This window comes from Hemitrygon akajei, chromosome 4, assembly GCF_048418815.1.
Source record: "Hemitrygon akajei chromosome 4, sHemAka1.3, whole genome shotgun sequence".
Classification (NCBI taxonomy): domain Eukaryota; kingdom Metazoa; phylum Chordata; class Chondrichthyes; order Myliobatiformes; family Dasyatidae; genus Hemitrygon; species Hemitrygon akajei.
In genome coordinates, this window is record NC_133127.1 from 16,099,150 (window position 1) to 16,126,904 (window position 27,755).

At 44.4% G+C, this 27,755-nt stretch overlaps 1 protein-coding gene across 1 annotated transcript in view; it reads right to left on the minus strand.

Moving 5' to 3' along the window:
* The window catches only part of LOC140726138 (dedicator of cytokinesis protein 2-like), a 1,234,790-nt gene that overhangs the window by 913,322 nt on the left and 293,713 nt on the right, over window positions 1–27,755 (minus strand). The window contains exons 15-16 of the mRNA XM_073042110.1: window positions 26,048–26,146; window positions 7,642–7,714 (exon numbers count right to left, since the gene is read on the minus strand). Of these exons, the coding sequence (XP_072898211.1) occupies window positions 7,642–7,714; window positions 26,048–26,146 (172 nt within the window). The remainder of the gene's footprint in view (window positions 1–7,641; window positions 7,715–26,047; window positions 26,147–27,755) is intronic.

The following is a 27,755-nucleotide window of genomic DNA, read 5'->3' on the forward strand; positions in this document are numbered from 1 at the left end:
AGGGAGTTCTGTGCAGTTGGATAAACTTGGGTCGTTTGCAAGTGGCGGGGTGGAGATTTGTCTCTTCTAAAGGATCTGTAAAGCGCTCCTTCCGCCCCGCTAGCCTGCAGGTCATGCTTTGGCAAGGTGTAGCACCTGCTTAGCTGTCCAATCAGGGTTGCGGGAAGCCATTGAGGCAGGTGGTGGGTGGTCATATGAGCAGCTGGTGCACATCACAAGTCCTGGTTACCCGACCACTGGCAGACAATCTCTGAAGAGTATTGATCATGGCTGGGGCCACCCATCTTGTAAAGACTCAGCCCAGAAGAAGGCAAGGGCAAACGACTTCTGCAGAAAAATTTGCCAAGAACAATCATGATTAAAAGACCATGATCGCCCATGGCATATGACACAGCACATAATGATGAAGATGATGATATTTTCTCCAGAGCGGCAGAGATTGAGGGGAGATCTGATAGAAGTGTAAAAGATTATTAAGGTTATAGATACAGTCACAGCCAGTATCTTTTTCACAGCGTTGAAGCGTCTAATACTGCAGGGCACTTAAGTTGAAAGGAGATGTGCAAGACAGAGAATGATGGAATTCACTGCCATGGATGTGGGTGAAGGCATATGAATATACAGAAAATGGAGATACGGACCATGTGTAGGCAGAAGGAATAAGATGTCAGTAACTTAATAACTTTGGCATGAAATTATGGGTAAATGAGCGTATTCCTATGCTGTATTGCCTGTGTTTAATATTCTATGCTGACCTGCGTCATTACTACTTTGGTGTCTGGGGAGCTTGTTGAGTAAAGATTAGCTGGCATCTTTACAATGATGCAATGGTGATTGCACATAATCAGTAGACCATTGATTGACTGTGGACTTCAGAAAGTGGAAGTTAGGAGAACCACTCCTCCTGGAGGGGTCACCGGCGAGAACTGCGTGCAACTCCAAGTTCCTGGGCATCAACATCTCGAAGGATCTATCCTCGGCCCGACGCGTTGATCCAATCATAAAGAAGGCATGCCAGCGGCTATACTTTGTTAGCAGTTTGAGGAGATTCAATATGTCACCAAAGACTCTTGCAAACTTCTATAGACGTAGCTTGAGGAGCATTCTGACCGGTTGCATCACAGCTCCGTATGGAGCCTCCAGTGCACGGGGTCGAAAGGGGCTGCAGAGGGTTCCAACGTGGGCACAACCCTCCCCACCATCAAAGACACCTTCACGAGTTGGTGCCTCGAGAAGGTGGCGTCGATCACTAAAGACCCTCATCACCCAGGATGTGTCCTCTCCTCATTACTAACATCAAAGAGGATCTACAGGAGCCTAAAGACCCACACTCCACAATTCAGAAACAGTTTCACCCCTTCCACTATCTGATTTCTGAATGGTCCACGAAAACCACCTCATTATTCCTTTGCTATTGCCTTATTTATTCATTTTGTAATTTATAGCAACTTCATAACTTGCACTGTACTGCTGCTGCAAACAATACATATCACGACATATCTTATGGCAATAATTAATGATTCTGCACCTGAGAACTTAAAACATCTGAGATTACCTTAGAAATAGAACATAGTACAGCACATTATTGGCCCTTCGGCCCACAATGTTGTGCCAACTCTCAAACCCTGCCTCCCATATAAACCCCCCCACCTTAAATTCCTCCATATACCTGTCTAGTAGTCTCTTAAATTTCACTAGTGTATCTGCCTCCACCACTGACTCAGGCAGTGCATTCCACACACCAACCACTCTCTGAGTAAAAAACCTTCCTCTAATATCCCCCTTGAACTTCCCTCCCCTTACCTTAAAGCCACGACCTCTTGTACTGAGCAGTGGTGCCCTGGGGAAGAGGCGCTGGCTGTCCACTCGATCTATTCCTCTTAATATCTTCTACACCTCTATCATGTCTCCTCTCATCCTCCTTCTCTCCAAAGAGTAAAGCCCTAGCTCCCTTAATCTCTGATCATAATCCATACTCTCTCAACCAGGCAGCATCCTGGTAAATCTCCTCTGTACCCTTTCCAATGCTTCCACATCCTTCCAATAGTGAGGCGACCAGAACTGGACACAGTACTCCAAGTGTGGCCTAACCAGAGTTTTGTAGAGCTGCATCATTACATCCCATCTCTTAAACTCTGTCCCTCAACTTATGAAAGCTAACACCCCATAAGCTTTCTTAACTACCCTATCTACCTGTGAGGCAACTTTCAGGGAACTTTGGACATGTACCCCCAGATCCCTCTGCTCCTCCACACGATCAAGTATCCTGTCATTTACTTTGTACTCTGCCTTGGAGTTTGTCCTTCCAAAGTGTACCACCTCACACTTCTCCGGGTTGAACTCCATCTGCCACTTCTCAGCCCACTTCTGCATCCTATCAATGTCTCTCTGCAATCTTCGACAATCCTCTACACTATCTACAACACCACCAACCTTTGTGTCGTCTGCAAACTTGCCAACCCACCCTTCTACCCCCACATCCAGGTTGTTAATAAAAATCACGAAAAGTAGAGGTCCCAGAACAGATCCTTGTGGGACACCACTAGTCACAACCCTCCAATCTGAATGTATTCCCTCCACCACCAATCTCTGCCTTCTGCAGACAAGCCAATTCTGAATCCACCTGGCCAAACTTCCCTGGATCCCATGCCTTCTGACATTCTGAATAAGCCTACCATGTGGAGCCTTGTCAAATGCCTTACTAAAATCCATGTAGATCACATCCACTGCACTACCCTCATCTATATGCCTGGTCACCTCCTAAAAGAACTCTATTAGGCTTGTTAGACATGATCTGCCCTTCACAAAGCCATGCTGACTGTCCCTGATCAGACCATGATTCTCTAAAAGCTCATAGATCCTATCTCTAAGAATCTTTTCCAACAGCTCTCCCACCACAGATGTAAGACTCACTGGTCTATAATTACTCGGACTATCCCTACTACCTTTTTTGAACAAGAGGACAACATTTGCCTCCCTCCAATCCTCCAGTACCATTCCCGTGGACAACGAGGACATAAAGATCCTAGCCAGAGGCTCAGCAATCTCTTCCCTTGCCTCGTGGAGCAGCCTGGGGAATATTCCGTCAGGCCCCGGGGACTTATCCGTCCTAATGTATTTTAACAACTCCAACACCTCCTCTCCCTTAATATCAACATGCTCCAGAACATCAACCTCATTCATATTGTCCTCACCATCATCAAGTTCCCTCTCATTGGAGAATACCGAAGAGAAGTATTCATTGAGGACCTCGCTCACTTCCACAGCCTCCAGGCACATCTTCCAACTTTTATCTCTAATCAGTCCAACCTTTACTCCTGTCATCCTTTTGTTCTTCACATTATTGAAGAATGCTTTGGAGTTTTCCTTTACCCGACTCGCCACTCACCAAGGCCTTCTCATGCCCCCTTCTTGCTCTTCTCAGCCCCTTCTTAAGCTCCTTTCTTGCTACCCTATATTCCTCAATAGACCCATCTAATCCTTGCTTCCTAAACCTCATGTATGCTGCCTTCTTCCACCTGACTAGATTTTCCACCTCACTTGTCACCCATGGTTCCTTCACCCTACCATTCTTTATCTTTCTCACTTGGACAAATTTATCCCTAACATCCTGCAAGAGATTCTTAAACATCGACCACATGTCCATAGTACATTTCCCTGCAAAAACATCATCCCAATTCACACCCACAAGTTCGAGCCTTATAGCCTCATAATTTGCCCTTTCCCAATTAAAAATTTTCCTGTCCTCTCTGACTCTATCATTTTCCATGATAATGCTAAAGGCCAGGGAGCGGTGATCACTGTCCCTCGGATGCTCACCCACTGAGATCTGTGACCTGACCCAGTTCATTACCTAATACTAGATCTAGTATGGCATTCCCCCGAGCCGGCCGGTCAACATACTGTGACAGGAATCCATCCTGGGCACACTTAACAAAATCTGTCCCATCTAAACCCTTGGAACTAATCAAGTGCCAATCAATATTAGGGAAGTTAAAGTCACCCATCATAACAACCCTGTTATTTTTGCACCTTTCCAAAATCTGCCTCCCAATCTGCTCCTCGGTATCTCTTCTGCTACCAGGGGGCCTATAGAATACCCCCAGTAGAGTAACTACTCCCTTCCTGTTCCTGACTTCCACCCATACGGACTCAAAAGAGGATCCTGCTACATTACCCACCCTTTCTGTAGCTGTAATAGTATCCCTGACCAGTAATGCCACCCCTCCTCCCCCTTTTCCCCCCTCTCTATCCCTGTTAAAGCACTGAAATCCAGGAATATTGAGAATCCATTCCTGCCCTGGTGCCAGCCAAGTCTCCGTAATGGCCACTACATCATAATTCCATGTATGAATCCAAGCTCTCAGTTCATCACCTTTATTCCTGATGCTTCTTGCATTGAAGTACACACACACTTTAGCTCTTCTACCTTACTACCTTTACACTCTTTATTCTGCTTCTCTTTCCTCAAAGCCTCTCTATATGTTAGATCTGACTTTACTCCATACACTTCTTTCACTGCTCTATCGCTCCGGGTCCCATCCCCCTTGCAAATTAGTTTAAACCCTCCTGAACCATGCTAGCAAACCTACCAGCAAGGATATTGCTCCCCCTCGAGTTCAGGTGCAACCCATCCAATCTGTACAGGTCCCACCTTCCCCAGAAGAGATCCCAATGGTCCAAAAATCTAAAACATTGCCCCCTGCACCAACTCCTCAGCCACGCATTCAACTGCCAATTCAAATTGTTATTGCAATTCTTCCTTCTATTTTCGTTGACATCTTAAACATCAGAAATTCTTTACACCTTTAGTCCAGAGGTAGATCACCATGCTATTGTTCACTTAATGAAAAGGTCTCAAACCATTTCTTTAATTATTGATATGGCATTTAGGGCCAGTGGTGTAGTGGCGTCAGCATTGGACTTCAAGACAGACTGTCCTGAGTTGGGCAGCAGTAAGTATCTGAGCAGAGGAAAGGCCTGGCAATCTGCTTCTGTATCTTGCTATGAAAACCCTCTGGACAACTACACTATCCGCAGGGTCACCATGAGTCGACAGCAATTCAATGGCACTCACTGAAGCACAGAAACAAATCCTAAACACAAAGTGCACTGCAGATGCTGGGGTCAAATCAACACGTACAAACACGCTGGAGGAACTCAGCAGGTCGGGCAGCATCCGTTGAAACAAGCAGTCAACGTTTCGGGCCGAGACTCTTCTCAGGACTGAAGAAGGAGGAGGGGTAGGGGCACTATAAAGAAGGTGGGGGAAGGGTGAAAGGTGCCAGGTGAAAAACCAATCAGAGGGAAGATCAAGGGATGGGGGAGGGGAAGCAGGGAGGGGATAGGCAGGAAAGGTGAAGAAGGAATGTAAGGGGAAAGCACTATGGGTAGTAGAAGAAGGCAGAATCATGAGAGAGGTGATAGGCAGCTGGAAGAGGAGACAGAGTGAAAGTGGGATGGGGAAGGGAGAGGGAGGGAATTACCAGAAGTTGGAGAATTCGATGTTCATACCAAGGGGCTGGAGACTACCCAGACGGTATATGAGGTGTTGCTCCTCCAACCTGAGTTTGGCCTTATCATGGCAGTAGAGGAGGCCATGTATGGACATATCCGAATGGGAATGTGAAGGAGAGTTGAAGTGGGTGGCAACCAGGAGATCCTGCCTGTTGTGGTGGACAGAGCGTAGGTGCTTGACGAAGTGGTCCCCCAATCTGCGTCGGGTCTTGCCGATATAGAGAAGGCCACACTGGGAGCATCGGATGCAATAGATGACCCCAACAGACTCACAAGTGAAGTGTTGCCTCACCTGGAAGGACTGTTTGGGGCCCTGAACGGTGGTAAGAAAGGAGGTGTAGAGAGGTGTAGCACTTATGCTTGCAGGAATAAGTACCAGGTGGGAGATCTGTGGGAAGGGACGTGTGGACCAGGCAGTCGCGGAGGGAACGATCCCTGTGAAAAGCAGAGAGGGGTAGAGAGGGAAAGACGTGCTTAGTGGTGGGGTCCTGTTGAAGGTGGTGGAAGTTGCGGAGGATAATATGCTGGATCCAGAGGCTGGTGGGGTGGTAGGTGAGGATAAGGGTAACACCGTCCCTGTTGTGGTGATGGGAGGATGGGGTGAGGGCCGAAGTGCAGGAAATGGAGGAGATACCGGTGATGACGGCAGAAGAGAAACCACGATTCTTAAAGAAAGAGGACATTTGAGATATCCTGGAATGGAAAGCTTCACCCTGGGAGCAAATGCAAATCCTACAGGGAATATTGTGGTTTTGTTGATATGAACTCCTCCAATTGTTGTTTGATGGCAGAATATAATACAAGTTTGCACAAAATGTATGGTAAATCTGATATCCCACACTAAGTGCTGTAAGAGCTCAGCAAGTCAAGCAGTATCTATAAACAGTCGATGTTTCAGGATGATGAAGGATCTTGATGAAGGGTCTCAGCCCAAAACATTGAATGTTTATCCAAAGTCAAAGTAAATTTATTATCGAAGTATGTACTGTATATGCCACCTCCAGAGATGCTGCCAGACCTGCGGAGTTCCTCCAGCATTTTGTGTGCTTTGCTCAACAGGGTTTGTTGCTTGACGCTGTTTGGGTATTGGACTCTGTAGTTCACTTTATGGGAAGTTTCTGGTTCCGGTTCCGCCTCTCATTGTTGCTATTTTGGCTGATTTTGAGTTGGGGCAGCCTACAGATTACTAACACTGAGCTGAACTGAATATGCCTGGACTCCTTTGATTTTGTGCTTTATATTCTGTGTTTTTTGCTCTTTTTTCTTACCATTTGCACAGTTTGATTTTTTTGCGCATGGAGTGCGGTGGGGGGGGGGGGGTTTAATGTTTGTCTTTGAATAGGTTCCATGACTTTCTTTGATTTGCAGCTGCCTGAATCTCAGGCTTGTACACTGCATACATACTTTGATAGTAAATGTACTTCGACTTTGAATTTTTGAAAATTTCCAGCATCTACAGAATCTCTTGTGTTGCTGATATCCCAGTGTTGTTTTAACTTAGTACCTGCAGATAATGAAGGGTGTCGTTAATTGTCTCATTAGGAATTTCCCCGACTGTCTACCATACTGATTGGGAGTTGAAGGGTTGGTAGATAGTGGCAAAATCCAGAGATGAACTGAGTGTTAAAACTTAGTGAGGGTTTCAGACAGTCCAAGGTCAATACTGAAATCAGTCCTCTTGTTATTCTGAGTAAAATGACATCCATTCAACTTACACTCACCACATGGGCAAAACAAAACTTTTGATTATGGTCATTTGCCAACATGAAGGAAGAATCAATAGACAGTGTCAATATAAAAAGAAATACAGCAGTAAACTATGAGTCTCTGGAGTGTTAATCAATCATCATCTCTCATGCCACGAGGGTCTCCACTCATGCCTGCCAAACTCATTGACTGAAGGCAATCTGTTGGGAGGTTGAATATGTCCCCGAATGATTAACTACAGCCTAATTTATATAATGGCCCAGTCTCTCAAGATTTGTGCCAATGAAAGGTGCCCCCAGAATCAAAGAGATCGAGTGAAGAGATGGCTTTAAGCCATTGTCCAAGCCCCCTCTCTCTCCCCACTTGAGTCCTCGGGGATAGATGTTAATGAGGATCTCCAGATACATCTATACTTACAATCAGACGACGATCTGTGCTTGAATGTGAAGCGGAGATGTGTCCTCTGAACGTCCTCAATTGGAATAGCAACCTGGACATAGAAAAGGGATACACACTAGAGTGAGCTGAGGGTTGAAATGACCGGCATGATGTTTGTTGGACTGATCTGCAGAAAGAACATTCAGGGCATTATAAAAAGGAGGGATGTTATGTTGCAGCTGTACAATCCACTCTAGCCTCTTACCTCTTTTCAACTGCCTATTGCCCTCCCCCCAGGTCCTCACATCCTTCCCTTTCTCCCATGGTTCACTCTCCTCTCCTATTAGGTTTCTCCTTTTGCCCTTTAACCCTTCCACCGATCTGCCTGACCTGCTGAATTTCTCCTGTATTTTGTGTGTTAGTCTGCATTCTGTTACCGTTTCCCCAGTCATCCCTCAATACACTGCTGTAATTAAATGATTTGAGCAGACAGATGAAAAGTAAAGATTTTCACTGTACCTCAGCGTATGTGACAAGAACAAACTGAACACCAATTTTTAGTTCACCTCAGAAACAAACTGGAAATAAGTCATCTTTGATTATGTGAGATTGCTGAAGAAAAACAAAAGGACCAGTACTCTCTTATGTTGAAGACTGATGCAAAATAGGTTGTAAAGTCATTCGTCAATCCCTTGTTTTCTCTCACTAATTCCGCACATTTTCTATATTACAGACACTTACTTTATTACCTCTGTTCTGTTTAAACATCGCAGAAGCTCCTACTATCTGTCCTTTTATGTCTGGCTCGCTCTATTTCCTGCCATCTGGTGGAACATAATACAGTACAGACGCTTTGGCCCATAAAGTTGTGCTGGTCTATAATTTCTCACATGCTAACACCAGCCCCTCTGACTCTCCCATCAGCCACCTACTCTAGTTGCAAGGCAGCCCCCAAGTAACCTAGCAACCAGCATGTTTTTGGGACGTGGGAGAAAGCAGGAGTCCTTGGGATAAAGAATTTTGGTCACAGGAAGAACACGCACTTCACACAGACAGCACCAGAGGTGAGGATTGAACCCTGGTCACCGGAGCAATGACGTAGTTCTTTTCTGCCTGCCATGGACTATATTTTTCCTCTTTGTCAACCTTTTATTCATCAGAATTATAAAGTGAGTGAAGAAGTTTCCCATCATGTTCCCCTTAAACATTTAAACTTTCACTGTTAACCGATGATCTCTAGTTCTACTCTCACCCAACCTCAGTGGAAAAAGCCTACTTGCATTTTCTCTATTTAAACCCCTCATAATTTTGTATACTATAAAATCCCCCCTCACCTCCTGCACTCTAAAGAATAAGGCCCTAATCTATTCAATCTGTTGCTATAACTCAGGTCCTCAAGTCCCAGCCACATCCTGTAAAATTTCTCTGCACTCTTACAATCTTATTGACATCTTTTCTATAGGTGGGTGACAAAAACTGCATGCAATACTCAAATTTAGACCTCACCAACGTCTTATGTTCCTATATATAACATCCCAACACAAGTACTCAATACATTGATTCTGAAGACTTACAAGCCAAGAGCTTACTTTATGACCCTATCTACCTGTGACACCACGTTCAAAGAATTATGGACCTGTATTCCCATTCATTGCTGTTTATATTTTGTTCAATCTTATAATCTGTTACCTGAATTTGTAAACTTCTTCATTAAGTAGATTCCGGGGATGGGTGGGTTGATGTATGATGAGAGGTTGAGTAGATTGGGACTCTACTCATTGGAGTTCCGAAGAATGAGAGGCGATCTTATTGAAACATATAAGATTGTGAAGGGGCTTGATCAGGTGGATGCGGGGAGAATGTTCCCAATGATGGGTGAAATTAGGACTAGGGGGCATAATCTTAAAATAAGGGGATGCCGTTCCAGGACTGAGATGCGGAGAAATTTCTTCACTCAGAGGGTAGTGGGGCTGTGGAATTTACTGCCCCAGAGAGCTGTGGAAGCTACTACACTCAATAAATTCAAAACAGAGATAGACATTTTCCTGGATAAAAATGGCATTAGGGGATACGGTGAGCGAGCAGGTAAGTGGACATGAGACTAGGTTTAGATCAGCCATGTGATCTCCTGGACCAGTTTTCGATAGCCTGGATGGGTCGGAGAGGAATTTTCCAGATTTTTTCTCCTCAATTGGCAACGCGGTTTTTTTCCCCCGGGTGATCACATGGGTTTGGGCGGGATGAATAATAAAATAAAATGGGCGGCATGGTGCCCTGTTGGTTGGCACTGTTGCCTTGTGGCATTCGGTGAAAACTAGAGTTAAGAATGGATCAGCCATGATCTTGTTGAATGGCGGAGCAGGCTTGAGGGGCCGATTGGCCTACTCCTGCTCCTATCTCTTATGTTCTTATGTTCTTATGTATGTAAGTAGCCTCCTCAGGAGGCTAAACAAATTTGGCATGTCTCTGTTAACTCATACCAATTTTTATCAAAATTGAAACTAACTTTATTATCAAATCACATATATGACCCTGATTCATTGTCTTGCAATTCATTCTCTTGTGGACATTCATAGTAAATACAAAGAAACATAGCAAAATCAATGAAAAACCCAACACAGGATGAATAAACAATCAATGTACGAGACAAACAAATTGCACATATACAAACAAAATAATCAATAAGCAATAAGTACCAAGTACATGAGATAAAGTGACTTTGAAAGTGAGCCCATCAGTTGTTGGGACATTTCTACAATGGGGTGCATGAAGCTGAGTGAGGTTATCCCCTCTGGTTTCAAGAGCCTGATGGTTGAGAGGTAATATCTGTCCCTGAACCTGGTGGGGCAAGTACTGAGGTACTCTTGTACCTCTTTCCCAATGGCAGCAGCAAGAAGGGAGCATGGCCTGGATGGTGGGGCTCCTTGATGATGAATACTGCTTTCCCTCAGCCGGGCTCCTTGTAGATATGCTCAATGGTGGGGTGGGCTTTACCTCTGATGGACGGGGCTATATCCAGTACACTTTGAAGGATTTTCCATTCAAGAGCATTGGTGTTTCCATATCAAGCCATGATGCAACAGGTACCCTCGCATCTATAGAAGTTTTTCAAAGTTTTAAATGGAATGTCGAATTCTCACAAACTTCTAAGAAAGTAAAGGTGCTGCTGTGCCTTCTTTGTAGCGGCACTTATGTGCTGGAGCCAGGACAGCTTCTCTGAAATGATGATGCCAAAGAATTTAAAGTTACTGACCTGCTCCACCTCTGATCCCTCAATGAGTACTGACTCATGGACCTCTAGTTTCTTCCTCCTTTAGTCAGTAATCAGCTGTTTGGTTTCACTGACATTGGTTGCTGTGGCACCGTTCACCCAGATTTTCAATCTCCCTCCTACATGCTGATTCATTGTCACTTTTGATTCGGCTAATGGATGTAGTGTTGTTGACAAACTTGTGCATGGAATTGGAGCTATGCTTAGACTCACATTGATCGGTATAAAGCAAGTAGAAAAGGGGGCTAAGCTCACAGCCTTATGGTGCACCTGTGCTGATGGTGATTCTGAAGGAGGTGTGTGCCAATTTAAACTGACTGGGGTCTGCAAGTGAGGAAATCGAGGATCCAGTTGCTCAAGGAGGTATTGAGGCCCAGGTCTTGAAGCCTATTGATTAGCTTTGAGGGGATGACAGTATTGAATGCTGAGCTGTAGTTGACCAAGGAGATGGTGGTGGACTTTAGGAGATCTAGGCCTCATATGGAGCCAGTGATCATTAATGGAGAATGTGTGGAGCAGGTTAAGACCTACAAGTATCTGGGAGTACAGTTAGACGAGAAGCTAGACTGGACTGCCAACACAGATGTCTTGTGCAGGAAGGCACAGAGTCGACTGTACTTCCTTAGAAGGTTGGCGTCATTCAATGTCTGTAGTGAGATGCTGAAGATGTTCTATAGGTCAGTTGTGGAGAGCGCCCTCTTCTTTGTGGTGGCGTGTTGGGGAGGAAGCATTAAGAAGAGGGACGCCTCACGTCTTAATAAGCTGGTAAGGAAGGCGGGCTCTGTCGTGGGCAAAGTACTGGAGAGTTTAACATCGGTAGCTGAGCGAAGGGCGCTGAGTAGGCTACGGTCAATTATGGAAAACTCTGAACATCCTCTACATAGCACCATCCAGAGACAGAGAAGCAGTTTCAGCGACAGGTTACTATCGATGCAATGCTCCTCAGACAGGATGAAGAGGTCAATACTCCCCAATGCCATTAGGCTTTACAATTCAACCGCCAGGACTTAAGAACTTTTTAAAAGCTATTATTAATGCTTTTTGAGATAGTGATTTAGATGCATATCATATTTTTTTACTGAGTTAAGTATTGTATGTTATTAGTTTTGCTACAACAAGTGTATGGGACATTGGAAAAAAAGTTGAATTTCCCCATGGGGATGAATAAAGTATCTATCTATCTATCTATCTAAAGAGCATCCTGATGTATACATCTTCCCTGTCCAGATGTCCCAGGGTTGAGTGAAGAGCCAGTAAAATGGCATCTTGTGTTGACCTGTTGTGATGGTCGGCAAATTGGAGTGGATCCAAGTTGCTCCTCAGGTAGAAGTTGATGTTTCATCACCAACCTCTCCGAGCACTTCATTGCTGTGGTTGTAAGTGCTGCTGGACGACAGTCATTGAGGCAGGTTCTTCTTGGGCACTGGTATGATTGAAGCCCGCTTGAGGCAGACGGGTACTTCAGACTGCCAGAGCGACAGATTGAAGATGCCAGCAAACACTCCTGCCAGCTGATCAGCGCAGGTCTTCAGTAATCGGCCAGGTACCCCATCTGGGCAAGAAGCTTCACCCTCTCGAAGGATGCTGTCACGTCAGCCTTGGAGACTGAAATTACAGGGTCAATGTACTATGGAAAGCATTCTGTCTTGATGCATAATGGACTGGTATGGCAAAAGCTCTGCACATGACCGCAAGAAAGTGCAGAGAGTTGTAGATTTGCTAAGTATGCCCACAGAAAAAGTATCTCAGGGTTGTGTGTGGTGACATGTATGTACTCTGATAATAAAATTTTACTTTGAACTTTGATCTCAGCCCATCACAGCAGCTAGCCTTTCCTCTATGACAACACACACAAAGTCCTGGAGGAACTCAGCAGCTCAGTCAGCCTTTATGGAAATAAATAAACAGTCGACGTTTCGAGCGGAGACTCTTCTTCAGCACTCCCCTCAGTGGACTCTGTTTGAGCAAGCTGGCCCTTTTCTTGTTGCAGGAGGATAATCTGAGTGAGCTAGGGCTTTTCTCCTTGGCGTGAAGGATAAGGGGCAACTTGATAGAGGTGTACAGCACAATGAGAGACATAGATCAAGCAGATAGTCAAAAGGGCAGAAATGGCTCATACAAAAGGGCATGTATGGGGGGGGGGGGGTGGGTGATGTCAGAGACAAGCTTTTTACACAGAGAGTGATGAGTGTGTGCAACAACCTGCCAGGGGTGGTGGTAGAAGCAGATACATTAGAGCCATTTAGGATTCTTAGTTAGCCACATGGACAGCAGAAAAATGGAGGGCTATGTAGGAGGGAAGAGTTATATTGATCTTGGAGCAGGTTAAGAGATCAGCACACATTGTGGGCTAAAGGGCCAGTACTGTGCTCTACTGTTCTATGCTGTATCTTCCATGTTCTCGCTGCCTGCATAATCTAAGATCCCACTGACCTAGGATATTTTCTGTTCTCTCCACTCCCATCAGGCAGAGGATTCAAAGTACTGAAAACATGTAGCACCAGGCTTAAGGACAGCTTCAACCCTGCTGTTTTCAGACTCTGTGCAGTAAGATGAACCTTTGGCCTCACAATCTACCGCATTATGATCTTGCCTTTCATCAATTAGCTGCACTACGCTTTTTTGGTAACTTTTACACTTTATTCTAGCTGGCCAGTGGTGTAGTGGCATCAGCGCAGGACTTTGAGACAGATGGTCCTGAATTCGAATCCGGCTCGCTCCTTGCAGGCTTTCCACCTGGCCTCGTAAAAAAGCCAAATGCTATGGAAATGGTAAAAAATGCTGCTCGATGCGCCACAAGGCGTGAAAAGGAACAACACACACTTTATTTTACATTGTTATTGCTTAGGCTTATTCTAGCTCAATGCACTGTGTAATGATTTGATCATCATCACAGCTTGTCACACCAGACGGCCAGCCACTCCAGTGCTGTTTGGTTGATACTGAGCGGGTCAGCGTCAGCTAAATCAGGTGAGAGTGGGCAGTTGCGCAGAACGTGTTCAATGTTCTGCACCCTTTCGCCACACTCACAGGATTCGCCGGTCTTTAAACCCCACTTCACCATATTGTCTCCCGTCCTACAAACTCCCGCTCTCGCTCTGTTGAGAGTGCACCACTTCTGTCTGTCAAGCAGTGCCCCGTCTGGCAACATTTCTGTCGGGTCTTGCACTGTATTGTGGGTGGGGTTGTGGCTTCTGTTTGTTGCCAGAGGTCAATCCTGTATGTTTGGGAGGATGTTCCCTGAGATAATTCCTCCACTGTAGCAAAGCAGTTCCTCGATTTTAGGCGGTTGGAAACTGGCACATGATGATGTAGTGTTAGCCGTGGAAACGAGTTCTGTTTACCTTTTTCAATTTTTGTTGTAGTGTGTCTTCGGATCTCTGGGGGAGCAACGCCTGCAAGTCTGTAAATGATGTTAGTGGGTGTGGGGCTCAGTGTGCCCGTGATTATTCGGCAGGCTTCGTTAAGCAACGGGCCTATTTTCTTTGCGTGGGCTGATCTGCCCCACACAGGTGTACAGTATTCTGCAGGTGCACAGCAGAGTGCGAGGGCAGTTGATCTAAATGTGTGAGCATTAGTTCCCCATTTTGTGCCTGCTGATTTTTCAAGAGAACCAACTTTCCCTCAGAGTTTTTGGATGTGAGTGGCAAATGAGAGCATCCTATCCAGTGTCACGCCCAGGTAACTTGGAGTCGGATGGTGTTCAAGCTCCTTCCCACACCAGAAGATCTTGAGTTTCTGAGCTGATTCTCGATTCCTCAGGTGGAATGCACACAATTGAGTTTTTGATGGATTTGGGTTCAGAGACCATTTTTCATAATACTGCTTCATTGCTTCGAGGACTGCTGTAAATCATATTTCAACTTCTTGGAAGGAGTTAGCTTGTGTTGCTATGCATAGGTTGTCTGCATAGATAAACCTGCGTGTGTTAGGAAAGGTTGGTTGGTCATTTGTGTAAACATTAAATAGTAGAGGTACCAGGACTGATCCCTGTGGTAGTCCGTTCTTTTGTGGGTGCCACCTACTCTTAATTCCATTCATTTCTACATAAAATCTATGATTTTTGAGGAGGCTTCTTATTACTTTGACCGTGGTTTCGTTCTTTAACATTTTAGATAATTTCAGTAGAAGGCCTCCGTGATTCACATTTGTCGTATGCTGCTGTTAAGTCAACGAATACTGCCCCTGTATGATTTGATCTGTATGAACAGTAGGCAAGACAAGCTTCTCACTGTACCTTGATACATGTGATAATAATAACCAATACCATCTGTTCCGTGTGGTCTGTAAGCCCCCATTAAACATCTGCCTCAGCATCTTGACTGAATGATCCCTTAACCAAATTTGTCAGCTCACCTTAGCGAGCTCCGTTTTCATGCTTTCCTGGCAGTCCTTATTCAGGTTTAAAATGCTTGCCTTGGGCTCATTCTTCCCTCCCTCAAATGCATGTAAAATTTAATCATATAAGTATTACCACCTAGGTCACTTCATGACAAGGTCACTAATTAATCCCGTTTCATTACACAGGGCTGTTTGAGCTCAGATTACTCTCTCGTAGCTCTAGAACCTGCTGTCCTTCGAAACTATCGTGAAAACACTCTGCAAACTCATCCACCTCAGCCACCTGATTTTTCCAATTTATATGTAGATTAAACTCCCCCATGATTACCTCTGCACCTTTCTGACAAGCTTCCAATACTTCTTCATTGATACCGTGACCTCCCATGTGGGTACAATTGACTTCTTCCCTTGAGTATTCTGTATTATCATACAAGCTATTTCCACACCCTGGCTTTTCTGAAACTTAAGGTCATCCGTCTCTACGGTGCTAAAGCTGCTGTTAATTAACAAAGCTGCTTATCCATCTCTTCCTTTTCTTCCCCAACTTAAAATTAGTAAATTGGTTTATTATTGTCACAGGTACCGAGCCATAATGAAATACTGGACTTGCATACCAATGACAAAGGTTACAGTTTAATTTAGGAAGACGGTGCACAAGGTAGCACAAAGTAAAACAAATACAGAATGCAAAAGAAAATGTTACAGCTACAGAAAAATTGCAGTGCAGGAGATAGTAAGGTGCAAGGTCACAAGCTGGTAGATTCTAAGGTAAATATGCCATCTTATTGTTAATCAGGAACCACTGGTAGAAGCTGGCCTTGAACTTAGTGGCACATACTTTCAGGCTTTTGTATCTTCTGTCCGATGAGAGGGGGGAGAAGGGAGAATGTCTGGGGTAGAAGCATGAGAGGATAGGAACAGGAATTGGTTATCAGGTCCCTCCATTCTGCCCCACCATTCAATATGGTCTTAGGTGATCTTCCCCAGTTCACGTCATTACACCAGAGTCCCCAAGCCCCCAATCTGTCAAAAATATACTTGCCTCCACTTTAAATACTTCTAATGAGTCAATGGTGGCAGGATGGAGATACATCTCTACCAAAGGAGGTGAAAAGTACTCCTTCCTTCTGTTAGTCTGCAGGTCACTCTTGGGCAAGGTGTAGAACCTGCTTAGCCCCCCAATCAGGATCATGTGAAGCCTTGGGAGCAGGTGGCGGATGGTCGTAGGGGCACCTGCTACATATCACGTCCTAGTTATGTGACAATCAGACAATCTCTGAAGAGTACTGATAATGGCTGAGTTCACCTGTATTGTAAAGGCACTGCCCAGAGAAAGGCAAAGGCAAACCAATTCTGTAGTAAAAAAAATTGTCAGAAGCAATCCTGGTCATGGGTAGACCACGATCACCCACGACATACAACATGGCACATAACAATCGAAGGAATGAGTCAGCCTCTGCAGCTCTCTAGCACAGAGAATAACAGAGAGATTCACCACCATTTGCAAGAAGACATTTCTACATAACTTGGTTCCAAAAGTCTCACTTCTTGAAAATGTACCCTTGGAAATCTCCCACCAAATTTCAACATCTACCATGTTATGCCCCTTAGCATCTTGGAGAACTCAGTCCTGATGAAGGGCATCTGCCTATTTATTTCCCTCTTTAGGTACAGCCTCACCAGTATTTTGTATGCATTTCTTAAGAATGGGGCTGCGAGGGAAAAATAAATCAGTCACGATTGAATGTTGGAGCAGATTCAATGGGCTGAATGGTCTAATAATGCTCCTATGTCTTATGGTCTGAGGGGATATTGACAAAATAGTGGTATGATGGATGGCTGGGTGGAGATACATCTCTAGCAAAGGAGGTATAAGGTACTCCTTCCCTCCACTAGCCTGAAGGTCACCCTTGGACTAGGTGTAGCACCTGTATGGCACTCTCCCCAACCCTCCCTGATCATGGTCACGTGATACCACAGGAGCAGGTGGCGGATGGTCGCATGAGCAGCCGGTGCACATCACAAGTCCTGGCAATGTGACCACTGACGCCAGGCAGACAATCTCTGAAAAGCATTGAAAATGGCGGGGTTCATCTGTCTTGGTGAGACACTGCCCAGAAGAAGGCAATGACAAGCCAGTCCAGTACGAAAATCTGCCAAGAACAATCATGGTCAGGGAAAGATCATGATCACCCACATTATATGAGACAGCTCATAATGCATGAATGAATGGAAAGACAGAGTAGAGAAAGTCCCAAGAGAAAGATATTAAGATGGGAATTACTAAAGACAATAGGGAGTTCAAATCTAGGAGTATATCAGCAGCTAAGACCAGCGTTTACAAAAAATAATACAATAATAAAGGTAGATCTGTATCTGAACACACATAGCATTTCACATTAAACTGATGAAACAAGAACCCAAATAAAAACAATCCGATAGACTCTGTGGAGAGAGCATTGCACACTCATATAGCTTAGGATCTGAATATTGAACTGAAACTAGCCTTAGGGAGCTAAAGAAATCGAGCATGTTCCCTTTCACCCTCACCAGTCCTCATCGATGCACCACAGAAAGCAGCCTATCCGGATGCACCACAGCTTAGCAGAGCAACTTCAATAAACTGCAAAGAGTTATCGACACAGCTTAGAACATCACAGAAACCAGACTCTCCCTCATGGATTATTGATTATCTGACTGGCAGACCACAGTACGTGCACTTGCAACTTATGTGTTTGCAACACGTGCACTTGTGTGTCAGACAGAGTGGTCAGCAGCACTGGGGCTCCACAGGGGACTGTCCTGTCTCCCTTTCTCTTCACCATCTACACCTCGGACTTCAGCTACAACACAGAGTCTTGCCATTTTCAGAAGTTTTCTGATGACTCTGCCATAGTTGGATGCATCAGCAAGGGAGATGAGGCTGAGTACAGGGCTACGGTGGGAAACTTTGTCACATGGTGCAAGCAGAATCATCTGCAGCTTAATGTGAAAAAGACTAAGGAGCTGGTGGTGGACCTGAGGAGGGCTAAGGCACCAGTGACCCCTGTTTCCATCCAAGGGGTCAGTGTGGACATGGTGGAGGATTACAAATACCTGGGGATACGAATGGACAATAAACTGGACTGGTCAAAGAACATTGAGGCTGTCTACAAGAAGGGTCAGAGCCGTCTCTATTTCCTGAGGAGACTGAGGTCCTTTAACATCTGCCAGACGATGCTGAGGATGTTATACAAGTCTGTGGTGGCCAGTGCTATCATGTTTGCTGTTGTGTGCTGGGGTAGCAGGCTGAGGGTAGCAGACACCAACAGAATCAACAAACTCATTCGTAAGGCCAGTGATGTTGTTGGGGTGGAACTGGACTCTCTGACGGTGGTGTCTGAAAAGAGGATGCTGTCCAAGTTGCATGCCATTTTGGACAATGACTCCCATCCACTCCATAATGTACTGGTTAGGCACAGGAGTACATTAAGCCAGAGACTCATTCCACCGAGATGTAACACTGAGCGGCATAGGAAGTCATTCCTGCCTGTGGCCATCAAACTTTACAACAACTCCCCCGGAGTGTCAGACACCCTGAGCCAATAGGCTGGTCCTGGACTTATTTCCACTCTGTATGATTAACTTATCATTATTTAATTATTTATGGTTTTATATTGCTATATTTCTACACTATTCTTGGTTGGTGCGACTGTAACGAAACCCAATTTCCCTCGGGATCAATAAAGCATGTCTGTCTGTCTGTCTCCACGGACTCTGGCTACACATCTCACTGCCTTGGAGGGCAGCCTGCATAATCAAAGACCCCACCCTCCCTAGACATCCTCTCTACACCCCTCTCCCATTCATGTGCCTTGATAATAAACTTTACTTTGACTTTGACAGAGATAGATAACTCTGCGACAGATTATTGCAGAATCTCGAGAAACACACAATGAACTAGAGGAAGTCAGTGGGTCAGGCAGCATCTATGGAGGGAAGTGGACATTCTGCCATTCCAGACAGTTCATCTGAAAATCACAGATTTGGATTGGGAGAGATTAAGTGAGGAGAAGAGGAGAAGGCTGGTGGTGCTAAGCTACTTATCGGTTGCACTCAACCACTGTTAGATTCCTTCGCTGCTCCAGAATTCTCCGAATGATAACGTAGAAGTTTAAATGTCATTCAAACATAGACATGTGTATGACTAAGCATTGTTCCTTTGGGAACAAGGTGCAAAACTCAGTATATACAGTCACACACAGCACATAGTTACGATAGCACACATAGTCACAAGATAAAATTAGCACAAGTCCCCAAGTGTCATGGCCTGAAGATTGATGGTGCATGGGATATTGCCCTGGAGCCATGTTTCTGTGATAACAAGTATGCAACAGTTCCTCATCTCACGCTGCACCAGCCGCAGATGAAGGCAATCCAATTTGTCTTGCAGGGAGCAAACACAGGGACCAATGGGAGAGCCAGAAGTGGTCAAGTCAGCATCTCAGGATGGCGGCAAGATCGTGATTCCAGCCTCACTGTGCCTGAGCAACATTCAATCAAATACTCAGCGGGGTTACAACACTCTAAGGAGAGTACAGTGCGTTGGTGAGGCAACCCATGGAGTACCGTGCACGGTTCTGGTCTCACCACTGACGAAAGGATATCACAGCACTAGAGGCAGACCAAAGGAGATTCACCGATGAGAGAGTTGTTTGATCAAGAAAGGCTAGACAGGTTTGGGTCTGTATCTTTTGAGATTTGGAAGAACAAAGAATGATCTTATATTGAACCACACAAGATCCTTAGACTCAAAAGTTTCTGTAGATCCTGGAAAACTTGAACAACTCACACAAAATGCAAAAGAAACTCAACAAATGAGATAGCATCAATGGAGGGGAATAAACAGTTGATGTTTTGGGCTAAGACCCTTCATCCTCAAAGATATTAATGGGGCATAATGTGGGAGATAGAAACATAGAAAACCTACAGCACAATACAGGCCCTTCAGCTTACAAAGCTATGCCGAACATGTTCTTAACTTAGAACTACCTAGGCTTACCCATAGCCCTCTATTTTTCTAAGCTCCATGTATATATCCAAAAGTCTCTTAAAAGACCCTATCGTTTCCGCCTCCACCACCACCACTGGCAGCCCATTCCATGCACTCACCACTCTCTGCGTAACAAACTTAGCCCTGACATCTCCTCTGTACCTACTTCCAAGCACCTTAATCCTGTGTCCTCTTGTGGCAGTCCTGGGAAAAAACCTCTGACTATCCACACGATCAATGCCTCTCATTATCTTGTACACCTCTATCAGGTCACCTCTCATCCTCCGTCACTCCAAAGAGAAAAGGCCGAGTTCACTCAACCTATTTTCATAAGGCATGCTCCCCAATCTAAGCAACATCCTCGTAAATCTCCTCTGCACCCCTTTCTATGGTTTCCACATCCTTCCTGTAGTGAGGCGACCAGAATTGAGCACAGTACTCCAAGTGGGGTCTGACCAGGGTCCTATACAGCTGCAACATTACCTCTCAACTCTTAAACTCAATCCACCATATGCCTTCTTAACCACAGAGGCAACCTGCGTAGCAGCTTTGAGTGTCCTATGGTCTTGGACCCCAAGATCCCTCTGATCCTCCACACTGCAAAGAGTCTTACCATTAATACTATATTCTGTCATTATATTTGACCTACCAAAATGAACCACCTCACACTTATCTGGGTTGAACTCCATCTGCCACTTCTCAGCCCAGTTTTGCATCCTATCAATGTCCCACTGTAACCTCTGACAGCCCTGCACACTATCCACAACACTCCCAACCTTTGTATCATCAGCAAATTTACTAACTCATCCCTCCACTTCCTCATCCAGGTCATTTATAAAAATCACAAAGAGTAGGGGTCCCAGAACAGATCCCTGAGGCACACCAACCTCCATGCAGAATATGACCCATCTACAACCACTCTTTGCCTTCTGTAGGCAAGCCAGTTCTGGATCCACAAAGCAATGTCCCCTTGGATCCCATGCCTCCTTATTTTCTCAATAAGCCTTGCATGGGGTCCCTTATCAAATGCCTTGCTGAAATCCATATACACTACATCTACGGCTCTACCTTCCACAATGTGTTTAGTCACATCCTCAAAAAATTCAATCAGGCATGTAAGGCACGAGCTGCCTTTGACAAAGCCATGCTGACTATTCCTAATCATATTATACCTCTCCAAATGTTCATAAATCCTGCCTCTCAGGATCTTCTCCATCAACTTACCAACCACTGAGGTAAGACTCACTGGTCTATAATTTCTTGGGGTCTCCCTACTCCCTTTCTTAAATAAGGGAACAACATCCACAACCCTCCAATCTTCCAGAACCTCTCCCGTCCTCATTGATGATGCAAAGATCATTGCCAGAGGCTCAACTATCTCTTCCCTCACTTCCCACAGTAGCCTGGGGTACATCTTGTCTGGTCCCAGTGACTTATCCATCTTCATGCTTTCCAAAAGCTCCAGCACATCCTCTTTCTTAATATCTACATGCTCAAGCTTTTTAGTCCACTGCAAGTCATCCGTACAATCGCCAAGATCCTTTTCTGTAGTGAATACTGAAGCAAAGTATTCATTAAGTACCTCTGATGTTGAGATGTTACCTTCTCTGCGAGATTCTCAAATGAGGGGACATTTTCAAGGAGCAGTCATTTCAAACCAAGGTACAGTATGTCAAAATTTCTTCCCACAGAGGGCGGTGAATCTCTATAATTGCTAGAGAGATGCAAAAGCTGAATAATTAGAAGTATTTAAAGTGGAGGAGGATATATTTTTGATGGACTGGGTACTTGAGGGCTCTGGCACAAGAAGGGGAGTTGAGGCTTGGAACAGTTTAGCCATGGTCATATTGAATGGTGAGGTAGGTCATATTGAGAGACCTGATATCCAACTTCTCATGCTTCTGCCCCAGACATTCTCTGTTCTCCTCCTTCCCCTCGGGAAGAAGATACAAAAGACTGAAAGCAAATACCTCAAGGCTCAAGGACAGCTCCTATCCCATTGTTATCAGGCACTTCAATGGACCTTGTGTACTCTTGCCATCACAATCGGTCTCATTATGACCTTGAACTTTATTATGTACATGAATTGCATTTTTCTTGGTAGCTTTTACTTTTTGTTCTGCATTGTTATTGTTTTACCTTACTCTAACTCAAAGCACTGTGTGATGATTTGATCGATAAGAACAGTATGAAAGACAAACTTTTCACTGCACCTTGATAAATGTGACAATAATAAACCAGTACCAATCTGACCCTTTGGACACCTGCTCATTGAACCCATGTCCCATGAAGGTTTGAGGTTGTTAAAGGAAGGAAATCAAGGCCTCGGAAGAAAAGCAACTTCAATAATAAACGCGCAATGGAAACAGCATGTGAGCTCAGCAGTGTTCAGTACACAGTGTGCTGCAGGTGACAGACAGCCACTCACCTCCCCTCTCAGTAAAGTCCAGTGTTTTCCGATAGGCTGTGAATTACTGCCACGCAATGACCCTCAGCTGGCAGACTCTTGCTTTAGACAATAGACAATAGGTGCAGAAGTAGACCATTCAGCCCTTCGAGCCGAATTCAGGGCAGAAGAAAGCCACTGGACCTTTCCAGTTTAGTCTGCCATTCATAGAGCATAAAACATAGAACAGTACAGGCCCTGGGGCCTATGATTTTGTGTTGACCACTCAACTTATTCTTAGATCAATCTAATCTTTCCCTCCTATAAAACCCTCTATTTTCTATCATTTATGTGCCTGACAAAGAGTGTTTTTTAATACCCGTAATGTAACTGCCTCTACCACCACCCCTGACAGGCACCCACCACTCTCTATGCAAATAACTTATCTGTGACATCCCCCCTATACTTTACTCCACTCACCTTAAAATTATGCCCCCTGGTGTTAGCTATTCTATCCTAGAAAAGGTCTCTGGTTATAAACTTGATCTATGCCTCTTACCATCTTGTACACTTAGAAACATACAAAATAGGTGCAGGAGTAGGCCATTCGGCCCTTCAAGCCTGCACCACCATTCAGTATGATCATGGCTGATCATCCAACTCAGAACCCTGTTCCTGCTTTCTCTCCATACCCCCTGATCTCTTTAGCCACAAGGGCCATATCTAACTTCCTCTTAAATATAGCCAATGAACCGGCCTCAACTGTTTCCTGTGGCAGAGAATTCCACAGATTCACCACTCTGTGTGAAGAAGTTTTTCTTCATCTCAGCCCTAAAAGGCTTCCCCTTTATCCTTAAACTGTGACCCCTCATTCTGGACTCCCCCAACATCGGAAACAATCTTCCTGCATCTAGCCTGTCCAATCCCTTTAGAATTTTATACATTTCAATAAGATCCCTCCTCAATCTTCTAAATTCTAGTGAGTATAAGCCAAGTCGATCCAGTCTTTCTTCATATGAAAGTCCTGCCATCCCAGGAATCAATCTGGTGAACCTTCTTTGTACTCCCTCTATGGCAAGAATGTCTTTCCTCAGATTAGGGGACCAAAACTGCACACAATACTCTAGGTGCGGTCTCACCAAGGCCTTGTACAACTGCAGTAAAACCTCCCTGCTCCTGTGCTCAAATCCTTTTGCTATGAATGCCAACATATCATTTGCCTTTTTCATCACCTGCTGTACCTGCATGCCCACCTTCAATGACTGGTGTACAATGACACCCAGGTCTCGTTGCACCTCCCCTTTTCCTAATTGGCCACCATTCAGATAATAATCTGTTTTCCTGTTCTTGCAACCAAAGTGGATAACCTCACATTTATCCACATTAAATTGCATCTGCCATGAATTTGCCCACTCACCTAACCTATCCAAGTCACCCTGCATCCTCTTAGCATCCTCCTCACAGCTAACACCGCCGCCCAGCTTCATGTCATCCGCAAACTTGGAGATGCTGCATTTAATTCCCTCGTCTAAATCATTAATTTTTATATTGTAAACAACTGGGGTCCCAGCACTGAGCCTTGTGGTACCCCACTAGTCACTGCCTGCCATTCTGAAAAGGTCCCATTTACTCCCACTCTTTGCTTCCTATCTGCCAACCAATTCTCTATCCACATCAATACCATACCCCCAATACCGTGTGCTTTAAGTTTGCACACTAATCTCCTGTGTGGGACCTTGTCAAAAGCCTTTTGAAAATCTAAATATACCACATCCACTGGCTCTCCCCTATCCACTCTACTAGTTACATCTTCAAAAAACTCTAAGATTCGTCAGACATTATTTTCCTTTCACAAATCTATGCTGACTTTGTCCAATGATTTCACCTCTTTCCAAATGTGCTGTTATCACATCTTTGATAACCGACTCTAGCATTTTCCCCACCACCGATGTCAGACTAACCGGTCTATAATTCCCTGGTTTCTCTCTCCCTCCTTTTTTAAAAAGTGGGGTTACATTAGCCACCCTCCAATCCTCAGGAACCAATCCAGAATCTAAGGAGTTTTGAAAAATTATCACTAATGCATCCACTATTTCTTGGGCTACTTCCTTAAGCACTCTGGGATGCAGACCATCTGGCCCTGGGGATTTATCTGTCTTTAATCCCTTCAATTTACCTAACACCACTTCCCTACTAACATGTATTTCCCTCAGTTCCTCCATCTCACTAGACCCTCAGTCCCTTACTATTTCTGGAAGATTATTTATGTCCTCCTTAGTGAAGACAGAACCAAAGTAGTTATTCAATTGGTCTGCCATGTCTTTGTTCCCTATGATCAATTCACCTGTTTCTGACTGTAAAGGACCTACATTTGTCTTGACCAATCTTTTTTTCGCATATCTATAAAAGCTTTTACAGTCAGTTTTTATGTTCCCTGCCAGCTTTCTCTCATATTCTTTCTTCCCTTTCCTAATTAAGCCCTTTGTCCTCCTCTGCTGGTCTCTGAATTTCTCCCAGTCCTCAGGTGTGCCGCTTTTTTTTGCTAATTTATATGTTTCTTCTTTGGACTTGATACTATCCCTAATTTCCCTTGTCATCCATGGGTGCACTACCTTCCCTGGTTTATTCTTTTGCCAAACTGGGATGAACAATTGTTGTAGTTCGTCCATGCGATCTTTAAATGCTTGCCATTGCATATCCACCGTCAACCCTTTAAGTATCATTTGCCAGTCTCTTAACTAATTCACGTCTCATACCTTCAAAGTTACCCTTCTTTAAGTTCAGAACCTTTGTTTCTGAATTAACTATTTCACTCTCCATCTTAATGAAGAATTCCACCATATTATGGTCACTCTTACCCAAGGGGCCTTGCATGACAAGATTGATAACTAACCCTTCCTCATTGCTCAATACCCAATCTAGAATGGCCTGCTCTCTAGTTGGTTCCTCGACATGTTGGTTCAGAAAACCATCCCGCATACATTCCAAGAAATCCTCTTCCTCAGCACCCTTTGGTTCACCCAATCTATATGTAGATTGAAGTCACCCATTATAACTGTTGTTCCTTTATTGCACGCATTTCTAATTTCCTGTTTAATGCCATCCCCAACCTCACTACTACTGTTAGGTGGCCTGTACACAACTCCCACCAGCGTTTTCTGCCCCTTAATGTTATGCAGCTCTCCCCATATCGATACCACATCCTCCAGGCTAATGTCCTTCCTTTCTATTGCATTAGTCTCCTCTCTAACCAGCAATGCTACCCCACCTCCTTTTCTTTCCTGTCTATCCCTCCTGAATATTCTATCAAGTCACTTCTCATCTTCCTTTGCTCCAAAGAGAAACGCCCCAGCTCGTTTCACCTATTGTCATGACATGGAACAATGGATGGAGTTAACATGAACTTCACACTGACCTTGACCGTCTCCATCCAGCGCTGTTGCTTCATCTGGTAGTACACCACAGACTGGTAGTGAGTGACAGGCTTGTCTCCAGCCCCCTGGCATATCGCATTCTAAACACCAGAAGAGAGAGTAAAATAGTTAGAGCAGCAATTTCCACAAAGCCCTGCTTTCAAATAATGATTAATTGTGCTTGGCCCTTGTCTTCAGATAAAAGTTCCATCTCATGCTGGTGCACGGACCAGAGTAGGACATAAAACTGATTACCTTTTTAAAAAGCAGAGTGTGATGTTCTTGTGAAGCTGTAAAAATTACATTGGTTACAGGAGACGACAGGTTATATGTTAATACGGACTAAATGCTCTGAGAGATAATATCCCTTTAGAGCAGGTGATACCTTTCTTCCTTTCGCAGGAAAGAGGAGATTGACAACTCTGAGGAAATAAACCAGCTTTCTCCCATGTTCAGGCCATGTGATAAAGTTCTTCACCAATGTTAACTGCATCTCTGTGACTCTGCTTTGAACCCTTGAGTCAGAGGGTTGTAGAAGTCCAGAGCACAGATAGGAGGGTACATGGGTAATGGTCGGGGGGGGGGGGGTAGTTTTATAAAACATTACAGCACAATACAGTACAGGCTATTGGATTCTGATGTTTTTGATCCAAGGTCCATTTGGAAGTCAATAAAGAGGGACAAAATGTTGCTTCACGATCGTTTCATTAAGTGCTAATAGAACAAAAAGAATTGGAAACAGATAGGGGACAGAAGACTAGTAGGGGAAGGGAAAAAAGAAATAAAGATGGCGGGCCAAAGTGTTCATATATAGATATGTAAATATGTAGATAAGAGTTAATCAAGCAGATAGCCCCTATTCAAATAATGTGATACTAGAGAACTTATTCAGAACTAGCAAGAAACTGCACTGGATAGAGAAGGTAGTGTGAGTCACGAGGCGACACACTAAACAATTGTATAGACAAACTGTGACATTTATTTACTAGGAAACATACCAAACAATTACGTTTATGTAAGCAGTTACAGGATAGCGAGTAAAATAGTATTAACAGGATAAATTGTTAAACTGCAAAGAAAATACAGTCTAATCCAACGAGGTAATTCGGCTCATGACATTATGCCAATTACTTAACCTTCTCTAAGACCAATCTCGTCCTTCCCTCCTACATAGCCCTCCATTTTTCTATCATCCATGTGCTTAACTAAGAGTTTCTTAAATGCCCCTAATGTATCTGCCTCTATCACCACCCCTGGCAGGATGTTCCAACCACCCACCACTTTCTGTGTAAAAACTTACCTCTGAAATCTCCCCATGTTTTCTTCCAATCAACTCAAAATTATGCCCCCTCGTATTAGCCAGTTTCTCCCTGGGAAATAGACTCTGGCTATCTATTCTATCCATGCCTCATCACTTTGAACATCTCTATCAGGTCACGCCAAAGAGAAAAGCCCTAAGTTAATCAACCTAACCTCATAAGACGTGCTCTCCAATAGAAACATAGAAACATAGAAAACCTACAGCACAATACAGGCCCTTCAGCCCATAAAGTTGTCCCTACCTTAGAGATTACTAGGGTTACCCATAGCTCTCTATTTTTCTAAGCTCCATGTACTTATCCAAAAGTCTCTTAAAAGACCCTATCGTATTCACCTCCACCACCGTTGCCGGCAGCCCATTCCATGCACTCACCACTCTCTGAGTAAAAA